The 24921-nt window shown below is 43.3% G+C and overlaps 1 protein-coding gene across 1 annotated transcript; it reads right to left on the bottom strand.

Moving 5' to 3' along the window:
* Window positions 1–474: 474 nt before the first annotated feature.
* Window positions 475–24884, bottom strand: TBC1D10B (TBC1 domain family member 10B). Its single transcript, XM_070726768.1, has 9 exons — window positions 23745–24884; window positions 17040–17139; window positions 16820–16927; window positions 15765–15871; window positions 14757–14871; window positions 10136–10201; window positions 6242–6431; window positions 5118–5272; window positions 475–3579 (listed from the first exon to the last, which is right to left on the bottom strand). Exons 1-9 carry the CDS (start codon window positions 24581–24583, stop codon window positions 2890–2892), a joined length of 2370 nt encoding a protein of 789 aa, XP_070582869.1. The 5' UTR covers window positions 24584–24884; the 3' UTR covers window positions 475–2889.
* Between the last annotated feature and the right edge of the window lie 37 nt (window positions 24885–24921).

The raw sequence follows: 24921 nt of genomic DNA on the forward strand, positions 1-24921 counted from the left end.
TTCCAGAAAGCTGGACAACTGTCTGACTCCCAGCACAATCTATTTAGGACAAAATCTAAAACATTCTGGGTTGTCTGAATCCACCTCCCTCCAGAAAAAAAAATGTTAACTGAAATTTGTGTGGTACAGGCTTTCTGAACCTGGACTTCTTCATTAACAAACCGTTGCTTTTGATCTGAACCATCCCATAAAAATAAATAGCTTAATTCAGAACAAGCAATATTCCTGCTCTAACAGGAAACTCTACACCATTTCAGACAGATGGTTGTCCAATCCTTCCTTAAAAACCTCCAGTGTTGGAATTTCAGTCCAATTCATCCTTGGTTAACAAAGTTACTCGACAAACTTGATCTCCCATTTTCTCTTGTTAACATTTTTAGACAAAGCAATGCAAGAGGATGGGGAAATCTAATGAAGCACAAATTATTAAAAAGAAATAAATAAAAAAACATTAACAAGTAGGACAGCAAAGAGTTGTTATTTGTAATTTACTGTTTGATCAAATTAGGGGCAGCATTAAAAAAAAAAGTTTAAAAATAACAATAAGGCATGGGGAGATGATAAATTCCTAATTTCCAGTGTCCGTCCCATTAAATAAGAGCACAAGGTCAAAGAAAAAACCCCGAGGATCTGTATACATAATTACAATACTGAAACATATATATAATATATGTGTTAGAGAGAAAAAGTATATACAGAGAGGAGAATAGGCTAGTAGAACACTTTCGTTAGGGATATGAATCCAAAGAGAAACTGCTATTTGGTGCAGATACATTTGGGGAAGTTAAATTCTGAAACAGGCTCATGATTTTCAAACTATTCACAACTGCAGAGAACATGACACAAAAGAAGGAAAAAATGCTGCGGAAGAATTGGGAACTCACGAATCCAGTATGGACTCATAATACTGTAGCCCAGTCTGACTTCCAAAGCAGCATGAATTTATCTTCCAGTTTCAAACTCACCAAACCTCTTTCCACCAGTCCTAAACTGATCAAACCTATGAGCTGCCAATATTATTTTCCTAGACTGCATAGAATAGAAACCCAGAGTTTTGACAGTTGCCTTCTGCTCCACCATTAAAGATTTGCAAGGCAATTATCGGCACATAGTTCCTTAAAAGGAAACAGATCTCCATTGTGGCCACACAGCGAACCACAGAAAAAAAAAATGGCTAGAGCAAAATACATTCCAATTACTTTAAAATAGTGTTTCCCAATCTTGGCAGCTTTAAGTTGTATCGACTTAAATTCCCAGAATTCCTCAACCATTCCCAATGCTGGTTGGGGAATCCTGGGAGTTGATGTTCTGAGATCTTAAATTTGCTAAGGTTGAGAAATACTGCTTTAAAGGCCTATTTTCGTGGGACAAGGAAATCAGGCATGCATCCTATTTGTTAATATCTACATCAACAAGCTATAAACCAGCTTTATCAGCCACTGCTCAAGAAACCCTGTTGGTTTTATGAAAAGACAGGGAAGCAGCACTAAGATTGGAAAACATTTTCAGTTATCTTCAAAAAATACACCTCAGGAACTATCTAAGTAAATCAGTGGAGGTTAAAAAGTAAATCTTAAGGGATTTATTCTGTAATGGAGAAGGGTCTTTTGTTTTTAAGGGATAGGATTAAAAGCTAAATGTAACAAACAGTTCAATAATTTACAGCTACAGCCATTTGGAGAGACAGTTTGCAAAATCTCTTCTTGGGGACAGAAGTTCTCCCCCAAGGTAAATACCTCTTTTGGACAAAATAGCAAGCGGTCAGACAAAGATTACCCTCCTAGATTTCTCAGGAATGTTTCTGCCAAAAGCTATTACTGAAGGGCGGGGAATTGACTTTGCTCTGACTGAAACTATTTGACTACATATGAAAAACAGAGAACCAGAAATTTGAACCCAATCTCTAATTACTTTGCTTTTTCTGCACCAATGTAGTAAACTTTTCTAGAAACTGAGGGGTTTTTTTTCCCTTGTTGACCGCTAGGAATCCCTTACATGGGAACAGTCAACTGGCCACGCCTAGCTTCCTTGCTCTCCTGCAACTGTTTTGACACACATAATTGTAAAAGGCCAACAGGACCAAGCTTCTCTTTCCTTGAATGTCCAAGCTTGAAGAAGCTACCCTGGTTCCATGTCTGCCAATTAAGAAATGGTTCTGAAAAGAGAGGCAACTAGGCCAGGAGACAAGGCCGCTAGTTTAGCCTGTAAGAAGCCATGCAAGGGGGATTGTGGGTGGGGGGAAGTACCTATCTATATGGGATGTTTCCTAAGTGCCTTGTGGAGCCCATCAGGTTGGAGAGTATTGGGGGAGAAAATATGTGATAATGTTGAAAGGGCTAATCCACTTTGCAATGGGAGAAGAGTCTCTTAATATCGGGGAGTGGGGGAGAGTCCATATTTTGCCTTTCTGGAAGGAGGTGATGTCATCCCTGGAGCGGTCAAAGAGTTTCAAAGGGCAGCAGTTCATGAAGAACGCAATTGCTTCCTTGGTTAGGCTCCCAGCTTGGAGGGTGTGTGTGTGAGGAGGGCTGTGCAGCTGCATCTGTTGGTAGTAGTGAAATTTACACAGGGGGCGCCTCCACGCATAGAGCGCAGCAGCCATGGTTGACCTTTTCTCTCTGGTCCTTACGGTCGAGGAGAGCAGGATGGGGTGCCCACCTCAGGTGCATTAGAGAGAGGTAACCCCATGGACCCCCGTGTAATTCTCCTCCAACACCCCCCTTGACCCCTCGGTCTGTGGGATTTCCATGTCCAGTTGCGATTCCCTTTGGCGTACCTCTCCTCCAGTCCTTTGGGTCCTTCAACCTCATACTATGCCTCTAGCGGCAACCATGTTCTTGGTCCTCGGGAGTTGCTCAGCCTTGCGCTGTCCCAACCCTTCAGTATTACTCAAAAATAGGTGTCCTGGAGCACGGACCCCCCTGAGGTTTCCCCATCTCTCCCGTCCTCCGGGGCTGGCTTGGGTTCTTTCTTCCTCAGAGACAGCTTCTTCTCTTTCTTTAGCTTGGCCTCCTCTTTGGTCCGTTCTTTCTGCAGCTTCTTCTCCCGCTCCTTCTCCTGCTTCTCCCGCTCCTTCTGCAGTTTCCTCTCCCGCTCCTTCTGCACCTTCTGCTTCTCCTTCTCAATCTTCTCTTGCTTCTCCCGTTCTTTTTCCTTGCGCCTTTCTGCCTTGCTGCTGCTGCTGCTCTTCTTAGGGCCGCCCAAGGGGGTGTTGTTGCCGGTAGGGGAAGGAAGGGCAGCGTGGAGGCCTTCGGATACCACCACCTGGTTCTGGGCGGCAGCAGGGACCCGGGAAGGGGAAGGAGACTCAGCCAAGGTACTTATGGAATGCGCTGGGGAGAAGGAGGGGCCGCTGATGCTGCCTAGGGCAACCCTGTGCTTTAGCCCCGTGAGGCTCAGGAGGCTGGCGCTGGCAGTCAGGGGAGGGTTCATACGGTAGCGCTCTTCTTGGATGGCCCGCGAGCCGTGGAGTCGGCGGGAGGGTTTGTACTGAAGCTCCCCCCGAGTTTCCCGCCATTTCTTTAGCTGGGTGGTATTCTCTCGCTCGATGAGGGCTTCAGTAACGGGAAGATTAATCACCTGAATCAGAGAGGAAGAAAGAAGCAGGAGGGGGAGGAATAACTACATGTGGCATATTTTGATCCTTCTTCCCTTCTACAGCTGAGGACTCTGTCACGAAGGACACACAAGCCAGGAGCGGCTCTCATTCCAAACCCTTGCTAATAGAACCAGATCCCTTGCTTTTATACATAAAGCAATAGCGCCTAGACTCATAGATTACCTCAAAGTGCTTTACAGAACCCTCTTAAGCAGTTTACAAAATCAGCACACTGTTCCCAACAATACACACACACACATATACACAACCCTACCAATGCTCATTACAGTATTGATGCCAGAAAATCCTTCTAAATATATGTATGTATGTATGTATGTATGTATGTATGTATGTATGTATGTATGTATGTATCAAATGTTTTTAGCTGGAATTTTAAAATTAAGGGAGACTAGGATGGTCCCATTTCGGCCTTGTTCTGGCCTCATCAGCTAGCCACACCCTTCCTTACTGGGATTCGATCTGGCAGCCTTGTAAGGCAGAGAATTAGCAGTTGAGCCACCAGACCTGATCCCTCCAGCTCTGTACCAGGGAGGGGCTATATGTTTTTTTAATGTCGGATCACCCTGGTATATTGAAGGAACGTCACAGCTCCTTTTTGCCTCTAGGCCCAACCCAGGACCATTTCAAGGCAGTTAATTTATTCATAGCCGACAACTATATTCTGTATGTATATGTATATTTAGGACATAGTTAAAGAAAAGCTAAGGATATTCTTATCAGCCAATTTCAAATTACTGCACTAATATGATATTCAGAAAGCATTAAGCATCCCAACTAAGTTTCTGAATTTAAAATCCATTATTACATTCAAAACGTGATTATTTCAACAGGCTTGAGGATCTCAGGGAAATGGAGAATTGTGAGATGACGTATAGGTATGTAAAATGATCTTGGGAGAAGAGCAGAGATGCTGCCCAAGGAATAGTCAGGTAATGTAGCCTGAAGCCTGGCTGGTTCAAGGATTCTGGGTGTTGAAGCCCACTGTTTGTAAAGCTGCCATAGTCCACATGCCTGGTTTACATCACACTTGAAAACCTTGTTTCATTACCTGGCCCAAAAACTTCGGGGCAGCAATATACCATATTTTTCTGAGTATAAGACACACTTTTCCCCCCCTAAGAGACTGAAAATTTGGGTGTGTTTTATACTCCGAATGTAGTTTTGTTTGTTTGGTTTTTGTTGTTGTTTTTGTTTTCCCCCAAAAAAGTCTTCCCCCCCCCCCCATTCTAACGAGGTGCTAACGATCTTCCCGCTCTGGGCTTGCAGTCTTGTTTTCATTGCTACTCCCTCCAGGAAGATTTTTTTCAGCTCTAACCAGGGGATAAAATAATGTGCTGAAGCTGACCAGACTAAGGACGCTAGTAAGATGAATACCTAGTAAGTAGATTCCCCACCCCCCAATTTTCCTCCCCTAAAATTAAGGTGCATCTTATATGGTATGTAAAGAAAACTATGATAAGTAAAGAAAAACAACAAAGAAAAAAGTTGGGATTCTCACCTCGTGGACCATGTATTCCTCTTGCATGATCTGAACGGGGAGATTTCGCAATTTCTCCATTGTCTCATACATGCCTTGACAAGACCGCAACTTGTCCACCGAGCCCAAGGCATTCCGGAGTAGCACTAAGCCCACCCGGAAAATTATTTTCACTCCTGCAAGAAGATAAAGAGGAGGAAGAAAGGATCAAATCAAAAAGGGGAAGGAAAGTTAGAATAGAGGCCCAAATGCAAGATTTGATGCAATTGAAGGAACCAAAATCCATTAAAGGAGAAATGTCGTAAGGTTTTAAAACAATTCTAGTTGAATTTGGCTCTCAAATCCAGCACCCCACTTCATACAAATTGCAACCAATCAGGGGTCTCTGGGTGTTTGTGACAGTGTATGTTGTCAGCTACCAGGAAAATGTATCACCTATTCCTAGCTGTAATCTGCATTTTATTGCTCACTGAATGAGTAATCACCATTACCTTGTAGAACAAAGAGGATTCTATTATAAACTCCTGTGCAGAGAATCATTTAGCCTATCTTGAATTTTTGGTATAATTACATTTTTTATTTAATAATCCCAAATCCTAGCATAAAGAGTCATTTGGTTGAGGAGGGCTTGATTGAATAAATAAATAAGAATAAAATAAATACTGGAGCTGTTATTCCAAGCATTCTTTCAAAGGCAAGCCTTGTGAAATACAATGGAATTCCAAGCTACAATGCACCAGCACTGAGACAGACAAAATCATTTTTTTCAATACCATGCATAATTCACAAACATCTGAGTCGTCAGCTTAGTTCTCCTGGTAAAGAGATTGAATGACCCCCAGTACCATTTTGAGAATAATTACGTTAGACTAGATTTGACATCATATAATTCTCTTTCTCCTATCCGTTTTATTTTTTTGGTCAAACAGCCATCAAGATTGCCAAAATGCTGGCCAGGACATTTAAATAATGGCTGAGGGAGGTTCTCCTCCATCCAGTGAATTAAAAGCATTGGGGGTGGGGGTTGTAAGAGATTACAGATTCACTGTGGGTTTTTTCCCTTCCTGATATAATCTGTGTAAGGGAAGAAGCAAGCACACAGCATTTGACAGAAAGCCAAAAGAGAATTGAAGGTCACAGCTCACCTTCGCAGAAAAACATATCCCACACACGTAACACGGAACACCACGGCAAGGTCCGAGAGAAGATGCACATAAACCACTCGGTCATATATAAGATGGGGTCGATCTTGTATCTCTTCAGGTGACGATAGGCAATGGGAGACGCTCGCCGGAGAAGCGCAAAGAAGATCTCCCCGTCTAACTGGATTGCCTCCTGAACAAGAAGCACAAATGGGATCTGGAGTATTTGGGGGCTCTACAGATGATAGCCTGTATTCCCCCCCACTCATACTTTTATCCCCAATAAAAGGGTTTGTCAATAGGGTTTATAACCTCTGTGAGCAGCAAAGAAAATTAGGGTGATGAGACACAGAACTGAGTCATATATTGGCACCAAGCTTTTGTTTGTTTAGCCAGTGCTTGTTAAACATAGCAGGACTGGCTGGGTCCAGACACCAGACTAAGCCCTAAAGCATGCTTCGGATGACATTCTAAACCAAAGTAAAAAAAAAAAGATTTATGATGGGTCATCCTGCTATCTGAAGGCCAAACAAAAAAAAAATCTGCAAGACTGAAATGGATGCAACTGTTCAAGGTTTCTGGAGGGAAAAATGGTGTTGCTCCTTTCACTTCAATGAATTCAGAGACCAGATTGACCTCAGAGGGTGGGTGGGCAGGGTTCAGCTTTGTTCATCATCAGACACCTGGCAGAAGTCAGTCTGCTCGTGACAGATAAAGTCATGATTTAACTCAAGATGTCAGAGAATATGGAATTCCAAGTTGCCAAGGTTTGGGGGGGGGGAAGAAGAGGAAGTGAGATTCAACAAGAAAACTGCCGAAAAACAACTGAGATGAGGTGTCCCAATGGAAAAACCATCGCCTTTCCTTACAAGGAGTACATATTCTAGCTGTGGAAAGCTAAATGTTTGCAGGTAGCATCTTTCGGGAATTCCTTAAAACCACACCATCGGTTTTCAAAACTGCTCTACAGCTGCTCAATCCGGGAAAAAGGAGATTTTAAGGAACTGCAAAACTGTAGGGTTTTTTTGGTGGGGGGTCTTCAAATCCAATGCCCCACTAAATATTTTTCAAACTTTGGGCCACTGGTTCTTTTCAGAAAGTTCCATCTTCCAGCACAGTATATATTTCTACTAGAGACAATGCTACATCTTCCTTAGATGATACCAAGAAGCACCATCATTTCTGTACCTTAATAAGGGAATTCTATCCATTTCAGCCAGATTGGAAACCTACAGGCTGAATGACGTACCTTTCCATTCATAATTCCCCCCAATACTCTTTAAGATTCCACTGCCAAGAACAATGTTTCAGTAACCAGTGGATATTTTTCATCAGTGCAACCTATTTTTCAAACCAACAAGCTGTAAGATCAAAGAAGGTTTGTTAAAACTTCCAGCAAGCTTAACACGGGTAGTCCTCAATTTACGACCACAAGGGAGCCCAACAATTCTGTTGCTAAGTGATTCATTTGTTAAGTGACTCTTGCCCTATTTTACAACCTTTCTTGCCAAAGTTGTTATGTGAACCACTGCAATTGCTGAATTAGTTACATGATTATTAAATGAATCTGGCTTCCTCATTGACTTTGCTTGTCAGAAAGTCGCAAAAGGGGGGTCATGTGACTCCCCCCAGGGCACTGCAACAGTCATAAATACGAGTCAGTTTTCAAATGGCAGAATTCATCAATGAAGCTGCCATGGCCATAGATATGAAAAATGGACATTAGTCAATTTTCAATGCCGTTTTAATTTTGACTGGTCACTAAATGAACTGTTGTAAGATGAGGACTACGTCTACATTTACTTATTTGTATATATCTATTTTGGATGTTTTTTTAAAAATCCAAAAATCCACCCTTTAACAAAAGAGCTTTTATACTATTTTCCTTCTAAAAACACCCAGTTTGCTAACTCCTTGATTCTCAGGATTTTTAACATTTTAACAAGAAATGGAACCCTTAGTGCCAATCCTTACGGCTGGAAGTTTCTATGCCCAGGTAATCCTCAACTTATGACCATAATAGAGCTAGGACTTCCCATTGTAAGTTATGGTGGCTGTAAGTTGAGGCATCCATATGACCTATCCAACTTCACAACTTATTTCTTTTTTTTCTTTTTTTGCAGTGGTTGTTAAGCAAACACCTCAATCAGTAAGCAAACCCATTGATTGTTTTTCCCCCACCAGAAAGCACACTGTTGTAGAATGAGACCTTGTGGAAGATGTGTGTCAGAATACTGCCTTCATGAGATCACCCAGTTCACATAGACAGGTTAAGTTACCTTCTCTGCCTGGTGCATGATCTCATCTAGGTTACAACAACAGGATGCTCATTGAGATTGGGTGGAGGGGAAGATTGAAGGAGGAGAATTCACCAATGAAAATGCTGTGGCTCTCTTCTACCTTTTGCTGCTTGGAAAGCTGTATACAAGCAATAAACACTGCAAAGGCAATCAGACATCTTTGCATCCTGCCATGATTTGCCTCTAATTCTATCATACCGTGCTTCTCAGTATCTTATTTTCTTTTAGAGTTTGAAAATAAGCACTTGGGCAAGGAGGTTTTACTTTTTTGGAGGGGCAGCAAGCCAGACTGGGTGAGCTAGATGCGCCGTGGATGTACCGTTGCCTCCATTCTGAACCTTTGGTGTTCGGAATGGAGACTCGTTGGCGAACGGGAGGAAAATGGGGAGGGGGATTTTTCTGCCTGCCATTCTTCCCTCAGTCTGCGCTGAGCTTAAGGAATGGACGGCAGGCAGAAACATCCCCCCTCCCCCGCATTTTCCTCCCGTTCGCCAAAAAGCCTCCTCCTCCCAAAAAGAAGGAAAAAGTGTTGGTTATGACCTTTAAAGCCCTTCATGGCACTGGACCAGAATATCTCCGAGACCGCCTGCTGCCGCACGAATCCCAGCGACCGATTAGGTCCCACAGAGTGGGCCTTCTCCGGGTCCCGTCAACTAAACAATGTCGGTTGGCGGGCCCCAGGGGAAGAGCCTTCTCTGTGGCGGCACCGGCCCTCTGGAACCAACTCCCCCCGGAGATTAGGACTGCCCCTACTCTTCCTGCCTTCCGAAAACCTTTGCCGTCAGGCATGGGGGAACTGAAACATCTTCCCCTGGGCATGTTTAATTTATATATGGTATGCCTGAGTGTATGTCTGTTAGTATATGGGGTCTTTTAAATCGTTAAATATTTTAAATCTGTTTAGATTATTTATGATTTGTTTCCACGTGTTGTGAGCCGCCCCGAGTCTTCGGAGAGGGGCGGCATACAAATCTAAGTAATAAAAAAAAAAAAAAAAAAAGCAAAGCAGCTGGCTTCATGGAAGTGGCCAAAGGAACAGAAGTGCTGGACCCAGGAAGAGAAGGGGAGAAAGTGGTATTTGCACTGCCACCAGAGGGCTACACAACTGCCTCCCCCCTGCACTCATGCCCATTCCCCCTGGTCTCATTTTCAGGGTAGGGATAATATTAGGCCCACCCCCAAAAATTTAGAGTTGGGTTTATTATTGGGGTGGCTCGGAGAAACAAGGTAGTAAATCCTAACTGGGTCGCTGCAGAACACTGCAAATGGGTCATAAATGCAGGGCAGTTGCTCTCAAGAGGCAATCACAAGAATTGGGAAGGGGGAACTGGAGGGTGCAGCCAGAGGGTGCAGCCCTGAATCTATGGAGAGGGGCGGCATACAAATCTAATTAATTAATTAATTAATAAAAAACAAAAAAACAAACAAACAAACAAACAAATAAATATGGGTTGTAAGTTCCTTTTAGGGGGTCCATCGTAACTTCAAACGGTTGCTAAGTGATTGACTTTTAAGCAAGGATTACTTGTAATGCAAAAGTTATTCCCACTCAGGAATTCTGAAATTCTTTTCTCTTTTGGAATGTAGTTAAACTTACCAATCCAGCACTGTAGTATCCAGGAAGATATTTCTCACAGATTTGCACCAGGCACCAGAAAGCTTGCTGTGGAGAGAGACCAATGAATCTTTAGCCCGGATAATTGCAGTAGCCACAGTTGAGTGCATGGCAGATTAGTATTCTAGCAAACTTTCCAGTTACTAACCCAGCAAATGCAATTCGGGAGCCTTAGCCCTTTCCCAAACCTGGGGCTTCCAGGTTTCTTCAATGACACAGAAGTAACACCTTGGAGCTGGTAGCAAAGCCACAGAAGGAGAACAAAGTCACAATTTTGGGAAGGGACCAGATCCCATTAGGGCTGCTAGTCAGTGTAATGGTTATGTTTTAATCTCACACATGTAAACGTGGTTGCTATCAACATCAGGAATTAGTAAAGTCCTGGCAGTCCAAAAAGATAGAAGCTAACATGTAGGAGAGCAAGATGCCTGCTGTAAAAAAGACTTCCAAAGTGCAGCGACTATTATAGATATTTCAGTGGTCTCCAACCTTTGTGGCTTGGTGGCCCAGATGGGATGGGAGAGGGAGGGGAACCCAGGCCTTGCAAATGATGGTGGAATGTGCACAGCTCCACTCAAGCAAGAGGCATAGTTTCACGTACCTTCAGGCTTCTCCATGCCAAAAGCTTTCGCAAAGGGATGGAAGCCTGAAGCAGCACAACATTGTCCCCCCAAAAGCCTTTTGTCCATTTGCAAAAACCTTTGGCACTGAGAAAATTTTGGGGGTGCTGCTTCATGCTCCTTCAGATTCACCAAGGTTGCCCAACGGTCCAAAAATGGACCAAGTGTCCAGCACAGGATGCTTCAATGAGTCAGTGAAGCTGAGCAGGGCCCATTTATCCTCTACTCTCACCCCTCCCTTCTTGGAGTAGGCTGTTTGGTGGCCCAACTGGCAGAGGGAGAGGGGAACTGGCCCAAGCAAGGGCAGGCCAGGATTCACTCACAGACGTAGCTCCATTCACGCAAGGGAAAAGCCTTTGGGGCGGCACTCGTGCAAATGGAGCTGCACAGTGAATATTATGAAATATGGATGAAATTTTAGGTGTGGTTGGATAAGAAATGTAATTAGGAAAGAGATTGAGTAAAGTTTAAAAAGAAAGGGGGGGGGGGTCAGAAGTATTGTTATTAACCCAGGTGACAAGAATAGCAGGGAGGCAGCACTGATAAAGGTTATACAACCAAGATAAATGCTAATATTAGGTTGAAAATATTAACACAACAATAAAAACTTTGGCAAGACTATAAGATTGTAGAAAGAAACTGCCAGTCTGTTTCAATAAATGTTAGAATCAGAGACATTTCACTCAAGGAAGGGTAAAGAAAGAAGGAGAGGAAGTAGGAAGACAGTATGAGATAGAGGGTGGAAAGGGTGGAGAGGAAAGGGGTGGGAAGGTTGAAGGAAGTAGATGAGAGAGGAGAAGAAGAAGGAAAATGAGGGTCGAGTGAAAAGATAATGGAAGTCTAGAGTGGCAGACACTGGCAGTAATGACCTAGACTGAAGTCAAAGCAAGATATTATTGGCAATTCTTTATTATATTTTCTTTATGGTGATATAAATATTTGATGTATGGAGGAGAAAAATAAAAATATATTGGGGGGTGGGGGCTGCCTCTTCTGCAGCCTGGTTCCAAATAAACCATGGCCCAATAGTAGTCCACAGCCTGAGGATTAGGGACCCCTGATATACATGCTGGTTGATGAAAAGCCTAGGGAACAAACAGGGTGAACTGGAAATACTAACGTGACATAGTTGGAATAACTGAAACCTGGTGGGACGAAAAAACACGATTGGAACATACAGATTAAAGGATACAAACTTTTTAAAAAAAATAGATCACACAAAAAGGAGGTGAAATTGCACTGTATATAAAGGACCACTGCAATGCCACAGAGATACAAGTAACAAGAGAAGAAAACCCTCTAGAAAGCATATGGGTCAACATTAAAGAAAAAAGTGTGACACAACAATAGGAGTGTACTACAGCAAGCCAAACAGAAACAATGAACAGCTTTTTCATCAACCAGCTAACACACATATGTAAGATAAACAACACAGTAATAATGAGGCTTTAATTACCCAGACATTAACTGGAAAACCAATTCTGCACCAAGTGAAAAATCGAACAAATTTCTAACATGCCTTGGAGACAACTTCATAGTCCAAAAAGTGGAGTAGGGAACTAGAGGGGCAACCACACTGGACCTAATTCTCACAGAGAAGAAGTGATAGTAGGAGTCATAACAGATGGAATGCTTGGTGAGAGCAAGCCCACATTCTCAAGTTCAATATAATACTAACACAAACAATTCAACCCAACAACAGCAAGTCCCAGATTTTGGAAAAGCGGACTTCAATTAACCCAGAGAAAACCTGACAGAGGTCCCTTGGACAAAAGCCCTAAAGGATAAAACCAAGCAAGAAACTTGGAAGACTTTAAAAACTACAATCATAAAAGCCCAAAACAATGCTATCCCAATGAAAAAGAAATACACCAAATCCAAAAAGAAGCCAGCATGGCTGCACAAAGACCTTAGAAACAAACTGAATCAGAAAAATAAAACCAAACACAAAAAATGGAAAGAAGGACACATAACTAAGGCAGAGTACCAACAGACAGCCAGAATCAGCAGAGAAAAAATGAGGACAGCAAAGGCCCAGTATGAACTAAGCCTAGCAACAAAAATCAAAGACAATAAAAAGTTTCTTCCAACACCATAAACAGCAAAAAACAAATAACACCCCCCCCCCAAAAAAAAAACCATAGTTGGTCCACTAAACAGAGAATATGGCAAAGAAGTAACAGACAACAGAGACAAAGCAGAACTACTCAACACATTCTTCACGTCCGCCTTCATTCACAAAGAAACCGCAAGCCAACAAACCTGTAACGTGGTTGCAGAAATCAGAACTGGAACAAAACTCTATTTTAATAAAAGCACAGTAAGGGACCATCTATTGGAACTCAATGAGTACAAATCACCAGGAGCAGATGGACTACATCCCAGAGTTCTAAAGGAAATAGCAGATGTTATTGCTGAACCTCTGTACCACACCTTCCAAAGATCCTGGGTCACAGGAGAAGTACCGGATGATTAGAAATGAGCCGACGCGGTCCCCATTTACAAAAAAGGCAAAAAAACCAGACCTAAGAAACTACACCAATCAGCCTAATGTCTACATCTAGGAAAATACTAGAAATAATAATCAAGAAACAGGTCTACCACCCCCTTGAGACGAACAACGTAATAACCACCAGCCAACATGGATTCGTCAGGAACAAATCATGCCAAACCAGCCTCATTCTTCAACACTGTGACCAAGTCAATTGACCAGAGAAACATGGTGGACTTAATATACCTAGACTTTAGCAAAGCATTCAACAAGGTGGACCACAATCTACCACTCTGCTAAGTAAAGAAAAGTGGGATAGACAGTAACACAACAAGATGGATTGAAAACTGGCTGACTAACCACACCCAAAGAGTAGTCCTCAATGGGTCTATGTCTACATGGAAAGAAGTAAGTGGGGTACAATAAGGATCAGTCCTAGGCCCAATACTCTTTAACATATTCATCAACGATCTAGATGAGGCAATAGAGGGGGAATTAATTAAATTTGAAGATGACAACAAGCTGGCGGGAGTGGCCAATACCATAGAGGATAGGCTCAGGGTACAGAAAGATCTAGACAGACTTGTACAGTGGGCCCAAACAAACAAAAGGAAGTTCAACGTAGAGAAAATCCTACACCTAGGTAAGAAAAACCCAAAACATACATACAAACTTGGTGAAATCATACTCAACACAAGTGACTGTGAGAGAGATCTAAGAGTCTTGGTAGACAACCAACTAAATATGAGCCAGCAATGTGCAGCAGCAGCTTAAAAAGCCAACATAATCTTGAGCTGCATCAACAGAGGGATACAATCTAGGACCAAGGAGGTACTAATACCACTTTATAAAGCCCTTGTCAGACCACACTGAGAGTACTGCATTCAATTTTGGGCTCCACACTACAAAAAAGACATTGAAGCTCTGGAAAAAGTATAGAAGAGAACAATCAGAATGATAAAGGGACTGGAAACCAAAACATATGAAGAAAGGTTGTAAGAACTGGGCATGGGTAGTGTGGTGAAGAGGAGGTCCAGGGGGCTCATGATAGCAGTCTTCAGATATTTGAGGGGCTGCCACAGTGAGGAGGGGGTCACACTGTTTTCCAAAGCACCAGAGGGCCAGACAAAGGAGCAACAAATGGAAGCTGACCAAGGAGAGATTCTACCTACAAACAAGGAAGAACTTTCTGACAGTGAGAGCGATCAACCGGTGGAATGGCCTGCCTGCGGAGGTTGTGAACGCCCCAACATTGGAGACCTTCAAGAAGAGACTGGACTGCTATATGTCTGGGATAGTATAGGGTCTCCTGCACCAGAAAGTTGGACTAGAAGACCCACAGGGTCCCTTCCAACACAAACTACAATAATAACATGCCCTAAACTGCTGAAATATTCTGAAAATGTAACTAAAACTAGGAAGTGCGGTTCTTTCTGAGAGAAACTATGCTTTCTAAGCTGGCAACTGCAGTGCAAATGAAGCAGCTCCTCACCTCTGCGGGCATATGCATCAGCAAAACTGCAGCTACGGGCGCTTGTGCTTGGCAGTAACCTTCTTCTGGCCGGTAGATGGTATAGGCTTTCAGGATGCGATAGAGGTCCTGCTGCCTGTGACAGAGAAGGATGAGGAGGGGAAAATTTAATCTAGACCCTTGGACTCTAATGGAGCTCCTTGTTCATGAGACCAAACTCTAGGAAAGCAGAATTCTCTGTTGGGTTTCTTTGGGGGGTCTTAATTAACAACAAGGTCTATAGGCTAGTTAACGCTCAGCATTTCTCAGATCATGTGCCAGGATGTTAATGAAACAGCTAAAAGTGTCATGGCAGACATGAGTTCATGATTAACTTTGTGTCCCATTATCTTAAGTCTAGAGATCAAGAAAGGCACTGAAAGGCACATCAGAGGTCAGATGCAGGAGCAGGTGTAGTAGAGACTGGGGTGGTAGAGGCAATTCAATATAAGAAAGAGCCGGGCCAATACAGATAGTCCTCAACTTACCACTATTTGTTTTAGGTTACAACAGCATTGAAGAAAGTGACTTACGACTGGTTCTCGTATTTACGACCTCTCACAGCATCCCCATGATCACGTGTCCAAAATCCAGGCCCTTGGCAACTGGCATACTATTTATGATGGCTGCAACATCTGCAGGGGTCGTGTGATTGCATTTGCAACCTTACCAGCCGGCTTCCAACAAGCAAAGTATAATGGGGGAAGCCGGATTCGCTTAATGGCCATGTGATTCCCCTGACAACTGTGTGACCCACTTAACAACCACCTTGTTTACCAATGGGAATTCTGGTTCCGATTGCGATTGTAAATTGAGGGCTACCTGTAAGCTTATGAAAACTTTCAACAGGAGTTGGGAGGTGATGAGCTGATCCAGTGTGTGGAGGGAAAACTGTTGTACACATTCTGGGAATGGAAAGGATCGTAGTGACTTTCCAACCCTAGAGATCTGAGCACTGGACCCAAAACGCCCCTTCTTTAATTCTCTCACCCGTGGCCTCCTCGAGCTGCAAACATCTCGTGGAAAGGAAATTGCCTGTGGAGGTCCTTCTCAATCACATCTAGCCATTTGGGATCACCAGGCTGGCGCTCCAAATCCTAAGAGAAAAGAAAAGCCAACAAGGAAAGAAAGTCGGTGAATTTGGAGGCAGAAGCCTTAGAGCAGCGATGGTGTTGAAAGTGATGGTGCTGAAAGTGCACGCGTGCACGCTATCGCCCATTCACAAGTGCCCACACCCATAATTCAATGCCTGGAGAAGGAGAAAATGGCTTCTCCTGCCTCTCCGGAGGCTAAAAATGGCTCATTTCTCAACTTCTAGTAGGACTGGTAGGCCCCTTTTCATCCTCCCCGGGCTCCAGAGGCTTCTCTGGAGACTGAGGAGGGCAAAAACTCCCCCCCCCCCCCCAGGAGGCCCTCTGGAAGCAGAAAATTTGCTTCCAAAGCCTCTGCGCAAGCTGAAAATCAGCTGGACAGTGTGCACATGCGTGCTGGAGCTGAGCTAGGGCAATGGATTGTGTGTCGGCAAATATGGCTTTGCCTGCCACCTGTGTCATAGGTTTGCCATCACTGCCTTAGAGGATTTTTCCTTACTGCCTCTATGCAGGGTTTCCCAAACTTGGCAGCTTGAAGATAGGTAGACTACAACTCCCAGAATTCCCCAGCAAAACAAGCTGGCTGGGGAATTCTGGGAATTGAAGTCCACTCATCTTCAAGCTGCCAAGGCTGAGAAACCTTCACGGGATCCATTGTTAACAGTTACTGTTGTGGAAATGATTCCAGAAAGACATTCCAAGCGTTTGCTCAACCTTCTCCCTTCCTACCCTGTTATTTAGGAGAGTTCCCAATTGTTACGTTTAGGGGATTTTAATTGCATTTTCTTTTAATATAGTTTGATATTAGGTGTAAGCTACCTTAGAATATGTTGCGTTTGGAAAAGCAGGATATAAACATATCTGTTAGACACAATCAAACCTTCTGCATTCTCCAGGATAAGAAAGTAGGCTTCCCTGTATATTTTAGTAGCTTTAAAAGATTCGTGGAAATACCTCAAATTTTCCCGGATTTTGATCCAAAAGATCCTTGCTATTTGAGAGTAGCTGCCATGCTTTGGCACGGAGAGAAGAGGGAATCCCCTTCCGGCATCGCAATTTCACCTATGCGATAAAATGTACAATCATTAATACATGAAGTAAAAAGACAGAAATTCAAAAACCCCAAACAGAAATTAAAGTTCTTTATTAGCCAGGAACAGAGGTCTGTTCTCACCTTCTGAAATCGACGTGACAGCCACTTATCCCAATGAGAAAACATGTCCAACCACTTAAGTTCCCTCTGCCTGGCCACGTCCACAGGGATGGCGCTTTCCCTGCAGCAAAAAAGCAAACGAGGAAGATGAGGAGCTAAAAAAAATGCCACAAATGTTGTGCATCTTGCACAATTCTAGGGATTCTGCTCTTCAGGGGAAGGACTAAGGAAGTATACAATATGACGGATCTCTCAGCCTCTCCTTTGAGATTTCATACCAATAGAGACAAAGTAAATTCTGTTAATGAGGAAAGAAGAGCAAATTAATTCAAACCCTAAAAGACAAACTCTCGGGATAATGGCCAATTAAGCTTCTCCAAGGGTTACCTAATTCATCCTCACTCCCAGCATTTTAGTTCTTGGAAGCTCTGCAATCTCTTGCTCATTGTCACAAGATGGATCACAAACACCCTCTAAGCCAGTGTTTCCCAACCTTGGCCACTTGAAGATATTTGGACTTCAACTCCCAGAATTTCCCAGCCAGCAAATGCTGGCTGGGGAATTCTGGGAATTGAAGTCCAAATATCTTCAAGTGGCCAAGGTTGGGAAACACTGCTCTAAGCTAGCATGCTTGGCTTACAACCACAATCGAGCCCAACATTTCTATTTCTATTGTTTAAGCGAGACTTTTGTTAAGAGAGTTTTGCCTCATTTTTTGACTCTTCTTGCCAGAGTTGCTAAGTTAATCACTATTGTTGACAAATCAGTAAGCCGGTTGACTGAATCTGGCTTCCCCATTGCCCTTGATTGTCAAAAGGTTGTAAAAGGGAGTCACATGACCTTGGGACACAGCAATGCTCGTAAGTACGAACCAGTTGCCAAGCACCTGAATTTTGATCACAAGGTCATGGGGATGCGGCAATTGTTGTAAAGGTGAAAAATGGTCATAAGTCCCATTTTCAGTATTCTAACTTTGAGTGGTCACTAAATGAACTGTTTTAAGTTGAGGACTACCTGTAGTCATCCCATTCTGAACAAAGTAATTTTGTTAGATCTATATTTAGCTAAATTGCCTGCAGGCACAATCACTTAAACACATTCGTCATTGTTCGCACACACAAAGTAAAATATGGTAAAATTACACAGTAAAATATACACCCTGGATTACACTTTTGGCATCTCCCCTTGCTCCATGGCTCCAAGAGATTTATGGGAAAAGAGTTCTTTATACATTTGTATCCATAGGAAAAGAAAAGGCATTAGAGAACCATCTTTCAGCTGTGGCGAGGGGGGCGTTTGCCCAGGTTCGCCTGGTGCACCAGTTGCGGCCCTATTTGGACCGGGACTCATTGCTCACAGTCACTCATGCCCTCATCACCTCGAGGTTCGACTACTGTAATGCTCTCTACATGGGGCTACCTTTGAAAAGTGTTCGGAAACTTCAGATCGTGCAGAATGCAGCTGCGAGAGCAGTCATGGGCCTACCTAGGTATGCCCATGTTTCATCATCACTCCGCAGTCTGCATTGGCTGCCGATCAATTTCCGGTCACAATTCAAAGTGTTGATTATGACCTTTAAAGCCCTTCATGGCACTGGACCAGAATATCTCCGAGACCGCCTCCTGCTGCACGAATCCCAGCGACCGATTAGGTCCCACAGAGTGGGCCTTCTCCGGGTCCCGTCAACTAAACAATGTCGGTTGGCGGGCCCCAGGGGAAGAGCCTTCTCTGTGGCAGCCCCGACTCTCTAGAACCAACTCCCCCCAGAGATTAGAACTGCCCCTACTCTCCCTGCCTTCCGTAAACTCCTTAAAACCCACCTTTGCCGTCAGGCATGGGGGAACTGAATCACCTCCCCCGGGCATGTACAATTTATGCATGGAATGTTTGTGTGTGTGCTTGTTAGTAAATGGGGTTCTTTTTAAACTTTTTTAAATATTTTAAATTTATTTGGATTTGTTACGATTTGTTATATTTTGCTGTGAGCCGCCCCGAGTCCGCGGAGAGGGGCGGCATACAAATCTAAATAATAAATAAATAAATAAATGAATGAATTTAGCTAAATTGCCTGCAGGCACAATCACTTAAACACATTCTTCATTGTTCGCACACAGAAAGTAAAATATGGTAAAATTACACAGTAAAATATACATCCTGGATTACACTTTTGGCATCTCCCCTTGCTCTATGGCTCCAAGAGATTTATGGGAAAAGAGTTCCTTATACATTTGTGTCCGTAGGAAAAGGAAAGGCAAAACCTGGAAGTGGAATGAAAAAAAGGGATCAGCCTAGAATCCACCCTCCTCGCCTTTCGTAAGCTCCTTAAAACCCACCTCTGCTGTCAGGCATGGGGGAACTGAGATATTCTTTCCCCCTGGGCCTTACAATTTACGCATGGTATGTTTGTATGTATGTTTGGTTTTATAACAAGGGTTTTTTTAGTTGTTTAGTATTGGATTGTTACATGCTGTTTTTTATCACTGTTGTTAGCCGCCCTGAGTCTGCGGAGAGGGGCGGCATACAAATCCAATCAATCAATCAATCAATCAATCAATCAATCAATCAATGTATAGCTGCAAATGTACTTCCAGTCCTACCCAAGAGCCACTGGTTCTTATTTAATTCTTCCCAGGTACTAATAATTAATTGAGAAGATTATTGATTAAATAATCAAGAAAATTTCTGTGCACAGGACTTTAGCGATAAATCAGCTTAACTGAACCTTCACAACCTGATCTTTCCTGCCTGACAGTATTTCACAAAAATGTTTCTCTACCACACTGTTTATGGTTTCTGACTGCCCATTATTGCCTCCAGCATTAGCTGATGCACATCATCCCCGCCACAAACAAGGTTCACACATAGCCTCCACCTTAACAATAAAACAAAAGACATGAAAGAACGTGCAGGGCAGCTAAGCTATTGCAATCTGAAACTAGGAAGCTGCCCGCTGTGAGTGAGTCACAATCCACTGACTCTTTCTTGGGAGCTTAGGGGGCGATGAGAGTTCAGTTAGTTGTATGAAAAACTATAATCATGCAGCATCTGATTGAAGGTACCCAATTTCATCGGTTTCAGGCAAGGGGGTTCAGGGTTGATGGTGATCATAAAGCAAGATCTAGGCAGGGCTCTCATTAACAAAACCAAGCAAAAAACAGGAAGGGCTGCTTGCCAAACAGGAAGTGGTGGGACCGATTGTAAAGTCATAGAAATAAATATTCTGAGTGGGGGAGAAGAATTCTGTTCCCCCAATAGGGAAAAGGCAGTAACTGGTGCTTTTGTTAAACATTTTTTCTCTGTCAAAAGCAGGTGCGCCAACCTTATTAAGCATGTCTTTCACTGCCCTAAAGAAACCTATCAACCAGCTTCCGGTCACTTACTGACCATGGTCATATCACAGAAACAATCCTGGACTTGGTCATTAATGCCACCTCGAATCTGCATCTTCCTTTCCTTACGTGTCCTCCCCTAAACCTTCCAAGCAGTTTGCCAAAGGCTGTTCAAGGATAAACAGGAGATAGACAAGAGATCATTTGGATCCAACCGATCAATAGTCAGGTCTCAGCACCTGACCAGGCATGAGAAGGCTTGATCAGTACCTGAGTCAGACCCCATCAGCAAATCCCAAGCTGATAAACTAGTCCAGGAAGTCAAAGGAACATTCTGGAAGAAGGCAAAAGCAAACCTTTATATTTGCTAAGAAAACATAGATGTATGAGGGGAGAAAAAAAGAGAATACTATTGCACATCTAATTTAAATCAGACCCAGCTAATGTTTGGCTATTGGAATAAGGTAAGGAAAAATAGTTAAACGTGAACTGCAAACCCCAATTCTAGATTGTTTTTCTAACCTCTTCTAGTTCAAGCTATGAATAAAAGTGAATGTAACTGGAAAGTATATTCAAAGCTTGGTCAAATACTAAATACTACCTTCTCTTTTTCAATTGTAAGCCAATTTAGTTCTTAGCATACACATCTTTTTCTATTGGTTATTCTGCCTTGTGCTGATCAGCTTTCCTCAAAAAACAGGCTTCCTGTAGAGGGTTTCCACTCCACAAGTAGCTGAGAACGAACGACATAAGGTTAGTACAGATGGTTAGGCAGGAATAGCAGCTAATCCACAATCAAAAAGAGAATCTTGCCACAAAGAAACACCATCATCCCCTCCCACAGCACGTAGGCCAACAGAAACAAAGCGAAACCTACACAATAATCTATGTTAATATGCTTCGTTATTATCTGCTTTCCTGCAGAGAAATATCAGCAGCCTCAGGAAGGAAAGCACACACCTTTTTTACATGTGTAAATATGTAAGAAACCTTCATATTTAGCAAAAACGGGCATGCTTTGTTCAACTTCCTATTTTAACTTAAACAAGTTCAGAGAGAGTTCTTAGGAGATAATGCTTATAAATATCAATTAGCTGCAATAATTTATAACTGTGTCCAGTCTCCACCATACCTTATTCCTATTTAGAAGAGTGATTATTCAATCTTCCTTTGAGAGAGTGCAGGCTGCTATTAGACAAAGGAGCAGACATTAAAGATTCCTATACTGTACAACCAGAGAGATAGTTCTGAAATTTCCTTCAGTATCTTGAAATACCTTAATAAGCTGAATCTAATGCTGCATAATAAATATGCATTTGTTAGCAAATATTTTTCTTTATTGAACTGCTAGCTTCAGAGACAACTGCCGGAATTGCTGCATTAGTGCCAAAATGGACACTATAATGAATGGGTCAATGCCATAGATGCGTAGACACATGTGTTTACATGGCACGAGAGATTAGCACTGCAGGGGGTGGGGGGAATGATCCCTTACAGTCACCAGCGTATAACGCTAGCATAACCATGTGAGTTTGAAAAGAAGTGCTAACTGGATACAGTTTGGCACCTGCCATTCAGGGACTGTGGAAAGCGATACATGTTATAATGCTCATCTAACTGTGATCGAAGGCCACAGAGGCTCATTGCTTCCCATACTGCTGCACAATAACTTTTTCAATCAACTCCAAATTTCCCAGCTGAATAGGTTGTTGAGACAGCAAGGAGAAAAGCAATAAATTCCAAATGGCAGTGCTTGAAAGCTCTTCTGGAAAGGCAACACGTGCTTTTTCAGACTGCATAAAGAATGCATCAACCTCAGCACAAATTCATTATTGTAGCTGCCACCCTCTCTCAGCTGCAGTCTCGTGGGAAACATAAGCTGATTCTAAAACAATCAGCAGCTTTAAAAGCTGCTTGAAATTAAGGCTTGTGGGATGTGTGCATCAGAGCTTATACAAATTTATCTAATGGGATGCAGCATCTTACTGAACTTACCTAGGCTCAGAAAATAAGCAGAAGAAGCAAGCTTGCAAGAATTTGGATGGGAAAGGCTTATATACACTCTAGTGCAGTGTTTCCACACATCTTCAAATGCCAAGACTGAGAAACAGCGCCCTAGTGAAATACCAGAATTATAGGCTAACCTGGGAAGCAAAAAAAAAAAGGGGGGGGGATGGAGAGGGAATCCAGGAGGTGGTAACAAGCTGCTTGTCTATAATTGCCATGAAAATAATCTATAATGTCTATAGATATCAGTTAAAGTTATCAGACTCAATCTTGACTTTAAGAAGACTTCACCTTTTTGAAGTCAAAATCCTGAAGCAGATTTTTTTTACTGCTTTTCTTTTTGCATCATTACAAAAGTATGCAGTTACTGCAATAGGGATGATTTCAAGAGAACAGTATGAAGAACAATTTTTATGACAAGTATTCAAACTAACAAGAAACCACAGACAGTCAAGAGCCACATTACTGGTGTTCAAAAACCAAAAAAAAAAATGCATCACATGTATGGGCCAAGTCAAGAAATACAGCACTCAATCACAATGAAAAGGTGTATGAAGCCACACCCCGAGGGATGCAACTCTGATTTCATACCAAAGGAAACAGCATGCAAACTGAAAAGGAAAAATATAGTTATGGAAAAGAGGATAGAAATACATCTTAGCTATATATGGAGTGGGGAAATGACTCATTTGGCAGACCAGAGAACCAATGTTGCAATGTGATATTTAAGTGTTTAAGGAAAAGGAACCTGAGATAGTCCAATTGTCTATTTTACTACCCTAAGCTACTCAGATTTATGGACCTTTTCTCCCACGCAGAAGTGAATAGTGTGTATTGTCAATTTCTTTAGAGGAAGGAAAATGTAATTTGTTAGTCGCCCTTCGAATTTGATGCATGCCAAATACAGAATGATCAGAAGAAAGGGGAGGGTTTTTTTACTGAAAACCAACAATATTTTTTAATTATTTCTTCCTGAATGCTAATTAGAAAAATGAAGCATTATTAAAGCTTCCCAGAAAATTGTATTAGGTAAGAAAGATTATACAGTTTGAAGGGTCTACTAGTCCAACCCCCTGCTTAGACAGGAAGTATCCCAGAGTCTCAAATTGGAAGAAAAGTCATTTAAGAAAGCTGATCAATAATGGACTACTGATACACTTTAACTTCCTGGCAGAGTAATCAGGACACTACTTAAGACACAATTACTTCTCCTGAGTTCACTTTCACCAGGATAAGAGCTGGTGGGCCACAGGGCAGAAATTTGAAGCTCTCCATTATCAGCACTGTAGTCCAAGTGAGAGGGATGCCTTTCAGTGGGACTAGTTTGACTGAAATAAAGTACTTCTTCCTCCCAACATAGAAAGGCCATCACAGTGATGCTGATACTTACAGTGTAATGGAATACTGGTTGCCCCCTAGGAAGCCATATTTATCAGTCTTACGATAGGCAAGTCCATTGATTTCAGAATCGGATCCCAGAGAACTAGCATCGTCAAGGAATCCAGGACCAGTCAGCGACTCCAAAGTGCCCGACATGAGACTAACAGAATCTAAATAGCTCAAGGTATCAGAAGCTGGAGGGAATCTGGATGCAGTGGTGCCCAGGCTAGACTGGGAACCCATGTCTTGAGTTGGCTGAGGAGTGGAAAATTCGTGAAGCACCAAACCCTCCGGAGATGTTGGTGAAGTCTTCTCCGGTGGAGTCATAGGACTGGGGGCTACCACAATCACCGTCGGCGAAGCTGGTGCAACTGGTAGGGGTTTCACTACTGTGTCCCTTGGCATCGCCACCGATGGCGGCATCACCTGGCCATCATTCACGGTAGCCTTGGCAATGACAGGATCCATCGAATTGATCATGGGGACCACCGTGTCCGCTGAAAATGCGTCTCCAGCATCCATGGCTACGATTTCGGACCTCCCCTCTTCTCCAGGCTCTGCCCCCTTTCCAGCATTGTTATCCACGAGTGTTATCTCTGCAATCATCGTAGTTAACGTCACCTCCGCAGGTTTACAAGGTGCTGCCGGGGTGACACCGGTTGGCACCTCTCCCGGCTCCATGGTTATTGATGCATCGTTGGCTGTGGCCGCTGGCAAACCTGGCTTGCTGTTCGTGGTCCCTTCGAAGGCCTCAGCAGCCGGAGCCCTCCGCTTGAGGACGTGAAGGACCGAACGGGAGGTATTGGGCCTCGGAGGCGGCGACGGCGGGTCCCCAGAACCCGTCTCCATAGCAACGGGCCCCCCTCCCCCTGGTGGGGGGGGATGCGGCCTGGCCGCCCAGCCCAATGCCTGAGCGACGATGAGGGAAGGGAAAGGAGAGGGAGGAAGCTCAAAGCTCCGCGGCTCCCTCCCCCCCGCCTTCCCCACTTAGACGGGGGCAGCGACGGCGGCAGCTCCAGAAGAGCGAGCCACAGAGAGATAGCCACCCGAGTTGCGCACGCATTCCGGGCCGACGTTTCACCCAATGATCAGCGAGGAGGAAGACGGGGTTATCCAATCACGAAAGGGCTAAAAGGGAAAAAAAAGAAAAGGACGCTGAGGGACTGGGAATGAAGACAGGGGTCCTA

This window comes from Erythrolamprus reginae, chromosome Z (assembly GCF_031021105.1).
Source record: "Erythrolamprus reginae isolate rEryReg1 chromosome Z, rEryReg1.hap1, whole genome shotgun sequence".
Lineage (NCBI taxonomy): Eukaryota > Metazoa > Chordata > Lepidosauria > Squamata > Dipsadidae > Erythrolamprus > Erythrolamprus reginae.

Bases quoted from the DNA above. Each gene is read 5' to 3' on its own strand.
- TBC1D10B (XM_070726768.1), bottom strand. From the start codon at position 24,583: ATGGAGACGGGTTCTGGGGACCCGCCGTCGCCGCCTCCGAGGCCCAAT. The intron at 10,202-14,756 runs GTGAGGAGCTGC...CTCTCTCCACAG, and splicing joins TGATGCATATGCCCGCAGAG to CAAGCTTTCTGGTGCCTGGT. The intron at 5,273-6,241 runs GTGAGCTGTGAC...ATCTTCTTGCAG, and splicing joins GGATATGTTTTTCTGCGAAG to GAGTGAAAATAATTTTCCGG.